The sequence below is a fragment of the Hirundo rustica genome, chromosome 22, assembly GCF_015227805.2.
Source record: "Hirundo rustica isolate bHirRus1 chromosome 22, bHirRus1.pri.v3, whole genome shotgun sequence".
NCBI lineage: Eukaryota > Metazoa > Chordata > Aves > Passeriformes > Hirundinidae > Hirundo > Hirundo rustica.
In genome coordinates, this window is record NC_053471.1 from 637,907 (window position 1) to 651,225 (window position 13,319).

Below are 13,319 nucleotides of genomic sequence, written 5' to 3' on the forward strand. Positions count from 1 at the left end.
GACTCCCGCCGGCGCCCCGGGGCTGCGCCGGCCCGGCCCGGTCCTCGCCCCGGTCCTCGCCCCGGTCCCGGCCCGGTCCCGATCCCGCCCGGCCCCTCCCGCCGCCGTCAAGGCCGGTGACGCCACGAGCGAGACGCCGTGACGGCGCGAGGCGCTGACGTTGGCGGGCCGCGACGCTGAGGGCCGGGGGCGGGGCTTCGGCACGGGGCCGTGGCTTGGGCGCGCCAGGTACGGGCTCGTGCCCGCCGGGGGCGGGGCTTGAGCCGGTCAGGGGCGCGGCCTCGGCCTGCCCGGGGCCCGGCTGGCGGGAGCCGAGGCGTGGGGGAGAGCGGCCCTATGCGGACGCGGGGCGGGGCTCGCTGGCCGTGGGGCGGAGCTGGTGCGGTGTGGGCGGGGCTCGTCGCGCGGGGTCGCGATGGGTTCCGTCGGGTCCCTCGCCATCTGCAGCGTGCTCCCGAGCGCTCCCCCAGCCCTGTACCCCCGCCAAACCCCTCTGCACCCCTTTGTCATTCGCCCGCACCCCTATATTACAGTCCCCCACGCCATAAGAGCCCGGACCCCCTGGACTCCCACACCCCTGTACCATATCCCCCTATACCACAAGCCCCGCACCCCTATATCATGGCCCTTCCATACCACACCTCCCTGTACCATAACCTCCCGGGGCCCCGTCCACCCCTGCACCCCCACCCCGTGCCCCGTAAATCGTCCCAGTATACCCCCTCTCCTATAGCCCCATAGCACCCCCCAAACCATCTCACCCATACCATACCCCCCTGCACCCCAATACCAAAGCCCCCCTCTATCCCCACAGCACCCCCCAACCCTCGTGCTCCCCATCCCATCGCTCCTGTACCCCCATATTGCCCTGGCGCAGCCCCCAAACACAGCAGCCACACTGGTTGTCTCTCCTTTAATAGCTGTCCCCCGAGGGGTCCCCGCCAGCACCCCGATTGTCTCTCGCGCCCCCACCCTGCCGCCACCCCCGGGAGCACTCAGGCGGCCCGGCCGCCCCGGCACGGTTTCGGGGGACCGGTGGAAGGGGGGTGTAAACATTTTTGGGGGTCCCGGCCCCCCCCCAGAGTCACCTCGGGGCAGCGAAGCACCGTTTCCTCCTGGTGGTTTTTTTTTGGAAAAGAATAAAATTGGCCAAATTCCCCCCAAACTCTGTTTTGAGGGGAGTTAGGAGGGGCAGGGGGGCACAGGGGAGCCCCCCACGGCACCATGCCGGAGGTCGATGGGGTGTCGGGGGATCCCGGCCGACTCCAGCGCCAGTCCCCTCACGCACCCTGAGAGGCCGGAGCTGAATTTGCCAGCGGTCAGGGTGCGGGGGTCAGGGGCACCGCCTGCGGGGGGACACAGGAGGCACGGGGTGGGGGGCACGCATTGCAGGCACACACTGGGCCCACCCATATCCTGGCCTGGGACACGTGCCCGTGTCTATCTTGTGTCCCATCAGGTGTCCTCACGCCCTGTCCCATCCTGTGTCCCATCCTGTGTCTATCCCACGCCTCTCCCTGCGTCCCATCCTCTATTCCACCCAGTCCCATCCCATGTCCTTCCCGTGTCCCATCTCATGTTCCACCTGGTGTCTTATCCCAAGTGTCATCCCACGTCCATCCCGTGTCCATGCCATATCCCGCGCTGGATCTGTGTCCCACCCCATGTCCATCCCCTGTGCCATCCCATGCCTCACCCCGACTATCCCACCTCCACCCCATGTCCATTCCACGTCCATCCCACCCGGTGTCCCCCATGTTCCCCCTATATCCCCCCACATCCCCCCCATACGCCCCGTGTCCCCATGTCCCACCGTACCCACGTAGACGCTGCCCTCTGTGTTGGCCATGATGTTGGATCCGGGTGATTCCCCGCTCACCGGCTCCTCTCCATCCACCTGGAGCTGCCCACGCCGGCCCTCCCTGTGGGGCACTGTCAGCACCGGCACCCCAACCCCACCCTCACCCCACCCCGTGCCCAGACCCTGCCCACCTTGTCACCGACACCCGGTGCCACTCGCCATCATTCACTGGGTCTTCAGAGGTGATGGTGGCCTCGCCACTGCCCAGCTGGTAGCTGTGGGAGGGCACGGTGTCAGCATGCAAGGACCTTAGGGGGCACCCTGTGGGGCTCAGGAGACCCCTGGGTGGCACACGTCATGCCAGGGGACCCCGGTTGCCCCCTCACCTGAACACCAGGTGCCCATCCTTCAACCCGAGGCCAAGGAAATCTTTGGCTTTGCCACCCTCGGTGGGCTCCTGTGGGCGCAGCAGGGGGTGAGCAGAGGGGGCACCCGGACCCCCACCCCGAGGGGGGTCTCACAGCCCGGTGCCCTCCCTGTCACCCCGTTCCCCGTCTCACCGCGCCATGCCACAGCAGCAGCCCCTGGGCGCTGCGCGTCCGCAGCTCCAGTTCGATGGTCTCGGGAGCCTCGGGGGGGCTGCCGGGGGAGGGGGTGGGTGTTGGGGGGGGTGACTCAAAAAGGGGGTGATGCCGTGGGGGGGCTGCAGCACCACAAAAACAGGGGGGTGGCATGGGAGGGATGCAGCACCCGTTTGGGGTATCCCGAGTCACTCACCCACGAGGGAAGAGGTGCCCAGGAAGGGCCAAGTAGGATCCGTCCTGGAATGCAGCGCTGAACTGCCCAGGGGCATCTGCGGGAAGATGGGGGGTTAGGGGGGGATGGGAGGAGGGGGCCCCACCTGCATTTTGTGGGGAAAAAGGGGAAATGGGTGCAGGGACCCACCGCCACCCCCGCTGCCCTCCTGCCAGTCCTGCTCCAGCTCTGCCAGTGCCGAGCCTGTGGGAGAAGAGGGGGTAAAGGGGGGGCAGTATCCCCTTAGTGTCCCCAGGTGTCCCCCCACCATGTCTCCGGGTGCCTCCAGTTGTTCCCAGGTATACCCACGTATTCCCTAAGTGCGTGTCCCCGCCATGTACAGGTGTCCCTCTGTGTCCCCAGTCAATCCCCAAGGGTCCCCCCCCTGTCCACAGGTATCTCCAAATGCTGTCAGGTGTCCCCCCGCTATGTCCCCAGGTATCCTCCAAGTGTCCCTGAATGACCTCCTCCCATGTCCCCAAATGCCTTCCCACGTCCTCACATGTCACAAATTGAATCCAAGTGTCCCTAGGTATTTCCAAGCATCCCCAAGTGTTCCTGGGTGTCCCCTTTGTCCCTCCATGTCCTCCAGTGACCTGAGATGTCCCTCCATGTCTTCAAGTGTCCCCAGGTGTCCCCCCTTGCTCTTCCATGTGTTTCCCCCTCACTGTGCTGGCAGTGTCCCTGCATGCTCCCTGTGTCCCCAGCTGTCCCCAAGGTGTCCCCTCATGTCCCTGTGCTGTCCCCTCACGGTGCTGGCAGCGGGCCCCACTGTGTCCAGGGGGGCAGCGGCAGGAGCCATGGACACAGGAGCCACCGTGCAGGCAGGGCTGGGAGGGGTGACAGCCTTCGGCCTCCTCCTCCTCCTCCTCCTCACAGCGCAGACCTAGGGACAGTGGGACACGGTCACCGGAGGGGACAGGTGAGTGTGCACGGCATGCTTGAGCACAGCCCCCGCAGGGCACACTGGGCACAGGTGTGTGCAGTGAACAGGTGTGAATTGCGTGTGCGCATACAGCCCACACACGCAGTGCACACACAAGCAGCATATGCCCACGCACACACACAAACACACGCAGTGCACACACAGAGTGCACACACACACACGCAGTGCACACATAAAACACACACACACAAACACACACAGTGCACATGCAATCAGCACATGCCCACGCACACACACAAACACACGCAGTGCACACATAAAACACACACAAACACATGCAGTGCACACACACACAAATGCACATGCACTGCATACACACATACACATGTGCAGCACACACATGCAGAAATCCGTGTGCAAACACACATACACACCCACATGCAGTGCACACACAGAATGCACACATACACACACAAACACATGCAGTGCACACAGAGTGCACACACACATACATGCCATGCACAGAGTGTACACATACACAAACACATACAGAGTGCACACACAGAGTGCACACACACACACAAACACACAGAGTGCACACAAACACAAACACATGTAATGCGCACAGAGTGCACACACACATACATGCCATGCACACAGTGCACACACACACACAGAGTGCACACATACACACACAAACACATGCAGTGCACACACAGAGTGCACACATACACAAACATGCAGTGCACACAGAGCGCACACACACACAAACACATGCAGTGCACACACAGAGTGCACACACACACACAAATGCACATGCACTGCATACACGCATACACACGTGCAGCACACACACGCAGAAATCCGTGTGCAAACACACACACACACGTGTGCAAACACACCACATCACCCCCCGCTCCCGCTCTCACCACGGGTCCCTGGCCGACACGGGGCGCGGTGGCTGCAGGGACGCACCCCCCGGCTGCGCAGGAACCGCTCCCGCAGCTCCAGCCGCTTCCCACTGACGGACACCTGTGGGGACACCGCCCCCGTCACCTCCCTGCCGGTGGGGTGACTTCCCGACTGGGACATCGACGGGGTCAGCCCCCGCAAAGGGGACGCCAGTGAGAGTCACCTCTCCAATGAGGGAACATCAACAAGGGAACACCAATGGCACCATCCCCCAGCCAGGAGGGTCACTTCCAACCAAGGGGACACCAAGGTGTGGCATCACCAACCCGCTGAGGGAACTCCAACAAGAGGATGTGAAGGGAAGTCACCTCCCCACCAACCGGGTCACCTCCCAACCAAAGGGACACTGCCAGAGGGGTCATTTTCCCAAGGGAACACCAAGAGGGGTCATCCTCGCAACAAGGGGACATCAGTGGGGGGTCACCTCCATCCCCACCAAGGGGATCATGCCCCCAATATGGGGGAATTCCCTCCGCACCTGAGGGAGGTGACCTGCCCTCCAAGGGGGCACAACGGGGGGGGTCTCACCTCTCCGATGCAGCCACGGAAGGAGGCATTGGTGGGGGGGCGCAGGGGGGGCTCGGCGCCCCCCAGGTACAGGGGGCTGCGCAGGTTGAGCCCCTGGCTCTTGCCAGGCGAGGAGCGTTTCACCGGGGCGGCATTGTCCACCACCAGTGTCCCATCCTTGTGAACCCGTTCAGCTGTCACCCAGTGCCACTGGCCCAGGGCCACTGGCTCTGCGCTCCGCAGCACTGCCGGGCCTGTGGGGAAGGGGGTGGTGTTACAGGGGATGCTGGAGGACAACCAGGGATGTTCGGGGACCTCAGATGTGCCCCGGGTGATGCTTGGGGACCAGAATGACTCCCAAGGACCTCAGTGACTCCCAAAAACCTCAGTGATGTTTGGGGACCCCAGTGGTGCCAAGGGACCCCACTGTCCTTCAGGGACCCCTTTCATACCAATGAACCCTGGTAATGCCGTGTCACGCCTTACTCCCACAGTCCCCGGTGTCACCTCTCCACAGTGTCCCCTGCCCTGTGCCACGCACCTGAGCCCAGCTCGTAGCGGAACTCGAGGTGGCCACCAATCATGGCCAAGGCCACGAAGTCCTCGACAGGGGCAGCTTTGCCGGCGCTGAAGAGCAGGAGACCGTCGGGTGCCAGCGGCAGGAACTCAACCTCCAGCCGCAGCTCGTGGTGCACGTTGGTGAGGGGCGGGTACGAGACAAAGGCTCCCTCCTCATCGAATGATGGCACATTCACCACCTCACCTGCACATCCCAGTCAGTGTCCAGCGTGGGATCCCCCATCCTTGGTGGGACCTCCAGCTCCATCCTCAGAGCAACATCCATCCCCAATCTTCACCCCCATGATGGGATCCCATCATTCATCCCCAGCCTCTATCCCCAGCCTCCAACCCCACAGTGGGATCCAATGTCCAACCCCTTGGTGAGACCCAACCTACATCTCCAGGATGGGACCCTAGCCTCCATCCCCATGGAGCCCATCTTTCCAGCTGGTCCTTATCTTTTGCCAGTGTCCCCAAGGTGGTACCCAGCCCCACTCCATCGCCATCCCCATTTCACCAGGCTGGTCCCAGCCACATCCCCATTTCACCAGGCTGGTCCCAGCTATGTCCCCCTTTCACCAGGGTCGTCCCAGCCACATCCCCATTTCCTTGGATGGTCCCAGCCCATCCCCACATCCCAAGAGGGTGCCAGCTGCGTCCCTGAGTCACTCACCCTCAGTGCACCTCTCCCCAGTCTTGCCCAGGTGGCAGCGGCAGGAGTAGCCCTGCCCGTCCGGCCGGTTGACACAGGTAGCATCGGGCCCGCATGCCTCTGTGGGGTGAGAAGCCATGAGTGTCCATCCTGAAAGGACCCTGGGATGTCCCCATGGACGGAGTAAGGTCACCTACCCGGGTGACAGTGCAAAGCCTGCGAGTACTCGCAGTTGCTGCCAGTGAAGCCGTGGGGACATCGGCAGATGTAGGTGCCACTCTCATCGTCCTGGCACACGCCGCCATTCTGGGTGAGGGGTGACATGGGTGTCAGCAGTGGGCAGGGATAGGTGATAGGCATCACCTCCTTGCCTCCATCCTCACCTGGCATGGCCGGTCCTGGCAGGTGGGACAATTGATGACACCATGTGCCTGCAGGTCCATGTCCCCAAAGGCCACCTCTTCCCCTTGGATGCGGAGCTGGCGCACGCAGCCTGTGGGATGGCGGAGATGGGCAGAACTGTCACACGATCCCCAGCGTCCCCACTCCCTGGTGCCCCCCAGAACCCCTCACTCACCCATGAAACCCCGGCTGAGCCCCGTCTTTGCCACAGCACTGATGTCGGGGTACCCGCCCAGGTACAGCTCCTCGTTCAGATCCAGCCCTTGGAACTTCCCCTGCAGGCACGAGAGGGTGGGCACCACCTCCAGCATCCTGATCCATGCCCCACACCCCACACCCCAGCCCAAGCTGATACCTGGGAGGTGCCGTTCACAGTGGGGTGCCCGTCCAGGCCCAGCGAGCCCCAGGTGAGGTTGCGGAGCAGCCGGATGGTGTGGTACTGGCCCAGCCGCAGTGCTGTGGGGTGACGGATGGTGGCCATGCCCGAACCAGCATCAAACCTGATTTTTTTGTGGGTACAAAGGGTGTGGGTGGGTGCTGGCACCCATCTCCCACCTCTCCCATAGCACCCACTCATAGTTCTCACCTAAATTCGGGGCGACCACCCACCAACCCAAAGGAGATGAAGTCAGCACCGCTGTTTTTCCGCTGCCCGTTGTAGAGGAGAAGCCCTGAGGGGTGACAGGGGATCAGATGGGACAGTCCCCATCCTGAGGTGGGGAACACGTCCTAGGGGACCCCAAAATCATCCCAGAATGGAGGAGAAACCCCCCATAAACTGGAGGCTCTCAGACGCAGAGAATGGGAGACAAAGGAGGGCAAGTGGAGCATGAAGGGAGGATGAAGGCAGGGAAGGGAGGGGGAAGGGAAATGATGGAGAGAACATGAAGGGGGACACAAAGGACATGTGGGGCACAGGGACTCACCATCAGCAGCATCAGGTCGGAACGTGATGAGGATCTCAAATCTCTTGTAGGCATCCTTGATGGTGGGCAGGGGGAGGAAGGAGCGGGACGACTGCCCGAAATAGGGGATCACGTGCTCTGCAGGGATGGGGGGGTAAGAAGGGGTGGCGTACATCACCCCCACTCCCATCCATCCATCTGTCCCTCTGTCTGTCCTCACCTTGGACCTTCAGCACATAGTAAGCTGTCTGCTGGCCACGGTGGTTGGCGGCCACGCAGGTGTAGACGCCGGCATCCTCGGGGCGCACAGCCGGCAGCGTCAGCACATTCCCTTGCACCCTGGCACCTGCTGGCAGCTCCCCCTCCAGCTGTGGCACAGTGGAGGGGGGTCAGCACCCACAAGCAGCCCCCACAACCCCTGCCACATCCACCCCTCCATGGCACCTTGCTCCAGGTGATCTCTGGCACTGGGAAGCCGGATGCCAAGCACGGCAAAACAGCTGCTGATCCAAGGGACACCTCCTTCACCTCCGGCTGCCCGGCGATTTGAGGAGCAGCTGGGGACACACAGAGGTGTGACCACCCTGCAGTGACACGGTGTGCATCCCCACCTGTGTGTCTCCATGCTCACCTTGCACGTGGAGGATGACGTGGGACTGGACGGTGCCCACGGCGTTGGTGGCGGTGCAGCGGTACTGCCCGGCGTCCGACCGCTCCACCTGCTCAATGGTGAGGGTGCCAGCGCGGACCAGCACCCCGGGGCGGATGCGACCCCCCACTTTGCTCCAGGTGACGTGGGGACGGGGTTCCCCCAAGCCCAGGCACTCCAGCTCCACTGTTGTCCCTGCCAGCACTGTCTGCACCGCGGTCCGGATGTTGATCAGGGCCCTGGGGAGAGCTTGGGGGACAGTGGGGTTATCAGGTGAACCCCTGGAACAGGGAGGCATTGTGATCTGGCACTGGAGTGGGAGATTGGGAGAAGTGGGGTTTCTGAGGGGATGAAGGACAATTGGGGTGGCTGTGGTAATGGGGAGAGGTCAGAGGTGTTGGGAGTCCTCATGAGCACGGGGTGACATGGCGGGTACCAGGGTGGTCACGGATGTGGGGACAGGGGGCACTGGGGAATCCGTGGCTCTGGAGAGAGGCTGATTGTGTCGGGGTGTCCATAGGCATGGGGAAGGGTGGGGGGTATTGGGATGCCTGCAGACTTGAGGAGAGATTTGTGGTCACCATGGGCATTGGGGGGGTATCAGGGTGCCTATGTGCATAAAGAAATGGAAGGTGCTGGGGTGCCCCTCAGTGGGAACATGGATGTCCCAGGGTGCCCTTGGTGCCGAGGGACAGGTCAGGGGGTGGACATGTCCCCTGGTATTGGGATGATGCTCCTACCCTGGACAGTGAGGGTGGCCCGGTCCTCTGCCTGCCTGCCCAGGGCAGTGGCCCGGCACACGTACACGCCCTGGGCCCCCGAAGCCAGCTCCGGCATCCTACGGGGACACAGCCAGGGTGAGGGACCCCACAGGGGACCAGTGTGAGCATCCCACCTCCCTGTCCCGTGTTCCTTACCGCAGCACCCCGTCCCGCACACTGTGAGTAGGGGGCAGCTCCCCACCTTCCTTCAGCCACTCCACACGGGCACGGGGGTCCCCGGAGACAGAGCAGGCGAATTCGGCAGTGCCACCCACCCCCTTGACGAGGCTCCCTGGTGTCACCCGCACCACCAAAGGACCACCAGCGATGTCCCCACCTTCACCAGCATCACCTGGAAGGGATGCAGAGCCACAGTGGTACCCACTGGCAGTTGCATCATCCCTGCAGGATGCAGACCCCCGGTGATACCCAATGGCACCACCCAAGCGGGGTGTGGAGCCCCGGTGGTACCCGTCAGCACTGCCACTGCCTGGCCAGGATGCAGGGCTCTGAGGGCACGTGGTGGCACTGCCACCACCCAATGTCAGAGCACCAACGGTACCAGGCTGGGGATGGGCTCACCATGAACAGCCACACGGGCGAAGGCCTCGGCGCTGCCGACGCGGTTGGTGACGAGGCAGCGGTAGGTACCGGCGTCGGCAGGGGCCGCAGGGCTGAGGCGGAGGAGGCCGGCACGGTGGGCCACGCGTGCCGAGAGGCTGCCATTCACCTTGTCCCAGGTGTAGTGCAGCGGGGGGGTGCCGTGGGCCAGGCACTGCACCTGCAGCGCATCACCTGCCCGCACCGCCATGTCCTCTGGGAGGATGGTGGCATATGGAGGTGCTGCAGGAGGGGTGGAGCCGTCAGCCGTGATGAGGCCAGGAATGAGTCAGTGGGGTAAGAGGGGTGTTGGTGAGGGTTGTAGGGAGAGATGGAGATGGGTGGCTGCTGGGATAGATGAGAGTTAGATGGATCCATGGGGATGGGGTGGATAGAGCAGTGTGAGAGGAGACGGAGATATGGATGGCTGGGATGGCAAGGAGTGATGGATGAATCTACCAGGGAAGGAAGGGATGGATGGATGGATGGATGGATGATTGGAGAGTTTGAGAGGAGGTGGGGAGTTGGGTGTGTGCTGGGATGGATCAGATGGATGATGCACAAAGAGGAGATGGATAGTAGAGTTAGGAGATGGATGTGAGATGGGATGGTTGCGTGATGGATGAGTCCACAAGGAAGAGGTAGATATGTGGGTGGATGAATCAATGACTGGCAGAGCTTGAGAGCAGATAGCGAGCTTGGCATGTGCTGAGATGGATGAGATGGATGATGCACAAGGAAGGGATGGATGGAAGGGTGTGAGAGGAGATGGAGAGATGGTGTGTGCTAAGATGGACAAGAGATGGGTGGATGCTCAAGGATGAGATGCGTGGAGGGGTGTGGGAGGTAACAGAAAGAGGAATGTCAGCTGGAGTGGGTGAGCAATAGATGAGTCCAGCAGGAAGCGATGGATGGAGGGGTGTGAGAGGAGATGGAGAGATGGACGTGAGCTATGATGGATGAGATGGGTGAATTCACAAGGACAAAATGGATGGAAGAGTAAGGAGATGGGGAGATGGGTGTGTGCTGGGATTGATGAATCCACCAGGAATAGAGAGATGGAGAGGTGTGAGCAGAGATGGAAAGATGGACATGAGCTGTGATGGATGAGTGATGGATGAATCCACAAGAGAGAAAGGATGTTAGAGTAAGGAGATAGAGAGATGGGTGTATGCTGGGATGAATGAGATGGATGGATCCATGAGGAAGAGATAGGAGGAGAGATGAGCAGAGATAGAGAGGCGGATTTGAGCTGGGATGGATGAGCCATGGATGGATCCATGATGAATGGGTAGATGGAGGGATGAGAGAGCAGAAGTCGAGAGGAACATGCACAGGGATGGGACAAGCAGGTGGACAAATCCACGGGAAGGGTTGGTGACGGAGCCTGAGAGGAGCTTGAGAGGAGGAGGATGAGCACTGCCATGGAGCGAGGAGGGTCCCATGAGGAAGGGCTGGATGTAAGGGTGGAAATGGAGATGGAGGTGGCCACATGCAGAGGAAGGATGGTGATGGCCACAGCAGAGGTGGCAGAAGGAACCCAAGGGCACCCCAACCCCCCGCTGTCCCCTTCTTACTCTCCACATCAAGGGTGATGAAGACTTCGGTGGAACCAGTGGGGCTGCTGGCATTGCAGATGTACTGGCCCGAGTCCTGCTGCGCGGCACGAGGGATAACCAGGCTGCCGTTCACCACACGGTGCTGCCAGGGCAAGGGTGCCCGCAACTTCGACCACTCGATCCGAGGCACCGGGTCACCTGTGACCACATCATGCCCATCACTGTGGCGTCAGGTACTGCTCAGGACATCCCTTCTCTACCCCTGTCCTCTAGGCTGCCCATACCTCTGGCCATGCAGTGCAGTGTGGCAGTGTCCCCTGCTACCACGGTGACAGTAGATGGTGCAGTGACCTCGGGGGCCCCAGGGTGCCGCTGCGCTGACTCCACACTGACGTCCACCCGTGCCTGCGCTGAGCCCAGGGCACTGTGTGCCGTGCACACATAGGTCCCGGCGTGCTCTGGCTTGGCTGGTGAGAGCTGTGGAGGGGACAGGGTGGAGATGAGCACCGGGCACTCCCCAGTGCCCCATGGTGCCCATGGGTGCCCCCTCACCTGCAGGATGGCCTGGCTGTCCATGTGCAGCAGTGTCTGGTGCTCCACCTTCTGCCGAGAGCCCAGCCGGCTCCAACGCACCAGTGGCCGCGGCTCGCCCCGGCCCAGGCACTCTAGGCTCAGGGATTTTCCCTCCTTCACTGTCACAGGGCCTGGTGGCATCACTGACACTGTGGGGGCACCTGGAGAAGGAGGAGGGCATTGGGGTGGGGGTTGGGGCACCACCATGAAGGGCACCTGGAAGGTGCCTGGCCATAGGGGCACCCATCACCCTGGGCGCGTTGGGAGCATGGGAGGAAATGAGCATGAGTGTGTGGATGGGGACACAACATCTCAGGAGCATCCAAAACCCATGGAAGACATCTGCACAGGGATGGGAACATCACAACTCCTGGGGCCCCTGGAAGGACACCAGCATGGGGACATGGGCACCACCACTTCAGGAGCACCTGAAGCATGGAAATGAGATGAGGATAGGGACACCATCACTCCAGTGGTATCTGCATGACATGGAGGACATCAGCATGGTGACAGGGAGACCACCCTGAGGGCACCTGGAGCACATGGAGGACACTGGTGGGGACACCAGTGCCCTATGGACTCCTGGAGGACACGGAGACAGGGACAGGGCCACCCTGGCCACCTCATACCTTGCACGACAAGGTTGACGACGCTGCTGGCAACGCCAAAGCGGTTGGAGGCCATGCAGTGGTAGGCGCCCTGGTTGCCCACATGGGCATTGGTGATGGAGATGACTGAGCCGTTGGCACTGATCTTCACATTGTCTGGGCAAGGAGGAGACATCAGCACCAGGGCCACCCTGGGGACCATGCCAGGGCCACCCGGGGGACTGCCATACCTTGGAGGTGTTGGCCAGGCCCCATCCGCCAAGTGATGTTGACAGGCTGGGCTCCATCGTGGACACGGCACTTGAAGGTGGCATCTTGACCTGGTGCCACCGCCATGCTGTGTGGGTCGATGGAGATGATGGGGCTCTGCAGACCTGTGGGGACAAAGGGACAGAGAGGCTACGAGGTCACTCACATCACCCATCTCCCCTCAGAATCCTCCTTCAACCTGTGCCTGCACTCACGGTAGCTGGAGCTGTCACGGGAGGTGACAGTGACAGAAACAACGGCCTCACGGGAGGCGCTGCCTGTGTCAGCCCGGCACACGTACTCTCCCGAATCGGCCACCGAGAGCTGTGACAGCCGCAGCCGGGACCCCGAAATCTGGAGACATCATAACAGAAGGTGGTGGTATCACCCAGCCATGCACAGCAACCACCATCCCCCACCCCAGTGGTGTCCCCACCTACCTGGTGCTTGGCTGGGAGGGCCCCACCGCGCTTGTACCAGGTGATGGTGGCCTGTCCCTGGCTGGCCACCACACAGTCCAGGTCCAGAGTCTGTCCCTCAGTGACGGAGGATGCTGAGGACTCAATGTGGATGGGTGGCGTGATGCTGCTGGCTGCATGGGCAGGGTTGAGGGTGAATGGCCCCAGTGGTCCCTGACACCAGTGGGAACCTGTCCCCGGGAGGGTGGCACTCACAGTGGGATGGGTTGTCTCCGTCATCGATGGTGACGATGAGGGACGTCTCCTGCGTGATGCCGCCCGATGTCACTCGGCACACGTACTCCCCTGAATCCGCTGCTGTCACCTGGGGGATGCGCAGGCGGGTGCCCGACACCTGGAGGGAACAATCAGGGGATAAGT

General features: G+C 62.1%; 1 protein-coding gene across 5 annotated transcripts in view; it reads right to left on the minus strand.

Annotated features, from left to right (window-relative positions):
- Positions 1 to 898: 898 nt before the first annotated feature.
- The window catches only part of HSPG2 (heparan sulfate proteoglycan 2), a 41,197-nt gene continuing 28,776 nt past the window's right edge, over positions 899 to 13,319 (minus strand). For all 5 annotated transcript variants that reach the window (XM_058423299.1, XM_040084355.2, XM_040084357.2 and 2 more), the window contains 32 exons: positions 13,155 to 13,293; positions 12,921 to 13,072; positions 12,696 to 12,834; positions 12,462 to 12,605; positions 12,253 to 12,387; positions 11,603 to 11,784; positions 11,335 to 11,527; positions 11,069 to 11,248; positions 9,474 to 9,734; positions 9,048 to 9,243; positions 8,871 to 8,968; positions 8,113 to 8,379; positions 7,926 to 8,038; positions 7,702 to 7,849; positions 7,503 to 7,619; positions 7,163 to 7,247; positions 6,932 to 7,076; positions 6,752 to 6,851; positions 6,558 to 6,667; positions 6,372 to 6,480; positions 6,196 to 6,294; positions 5,503 to 5,724; positions 4,983 to 5,215; positions 4,412 to 4,514; positions 3,348 to 3,482; positions 2,747 to 2,800; positions 2,579 to 2,654; positions 2,362 to 2,440; positions 2,188 to 2,258; positions 1,993 to 2,076; positions 1,819 to 1,922; positions 899 to 1,346 (listed from right to left, as the gene is read on the minus strand). In XM_058423299.1, the coding sequence (XP_058279282.1) occupies positions 1,183 to 1,346; positions 1,819 to 1,922; positions 1,993 to 2,076; positions 2,188 to 2,258; positions 2,362 to 2,440; positions 2,579 to 2,654; positions 2,747 to 2,800; positions 3,348 to 3,482; positions 4,412 to 4,514; positions 4,983 to 5,215; positions 5,503 to 5,724; positions 6,196 to 6,294; positions 6,372 to 6,480; positions 6,558 to 6,667; positions 6,752 to 6,851; positions 6,932 to 7,076; positions 7,163 to 7,247; positions 7,503 to 7,619; positions 7,702 to 7,849; positions 7,926 to 8,038; positions 8,113 to 8,379; positions 8,871 to 8,968; positions 9,048 to 9,243; positions 9,474 to 9,734; positions 11,069 to 11,248; positions 11,335 to 11,527; positions 11,603 to 11,784; positions 12,253 to 12,387; positions 12,462 to 12,605; positions 12,696 to 12,834; positions 12,921 to 13,072; positions 13,155 to 13,293 (4,437 nt within the window). In that variant the 3' untranslated portion in view covers positions 899 to 1,182. The remainder of the gene's footprint in view (positions 1,347 to 1,818; positions 1,923 to 1,992; positions 2,077 to 2,187; positions 2,259 to 2,361; positions 2,441 to 2,578; positions 2,655 to 2,746; positions 2,801 to 3,347; positions 3,483 to 4,411; positions 4,515 to 4,982; positions 5,216 to 5,502; positions 5,725 to 6,195; positions 6,295 to 6,371; positions 6,481 to 6,557; positions 6,668 to 6,751; positions 6,852 to 6,931; positions 7,077 to 7,162; positions 7,248 to 7,502; positions 7,620 to 7,701; positions 7,850 to 7,925; positions 8,039 to 8,112; positions 8,380 to 8,870; positions 8,969 to 9,047; positions 9,244 to 9,473; positions 9,735 to 11,068; positions 11,249 to 11,334; positions 11,528 to 11,602; positions 11,785 to 12,252; positions 12,388 to 12,461; positions 12,606 to 12,695; positions 12,835 to 12,920; positions 13,073 to 13,154; positions 13,294 to 13,319) is intronic.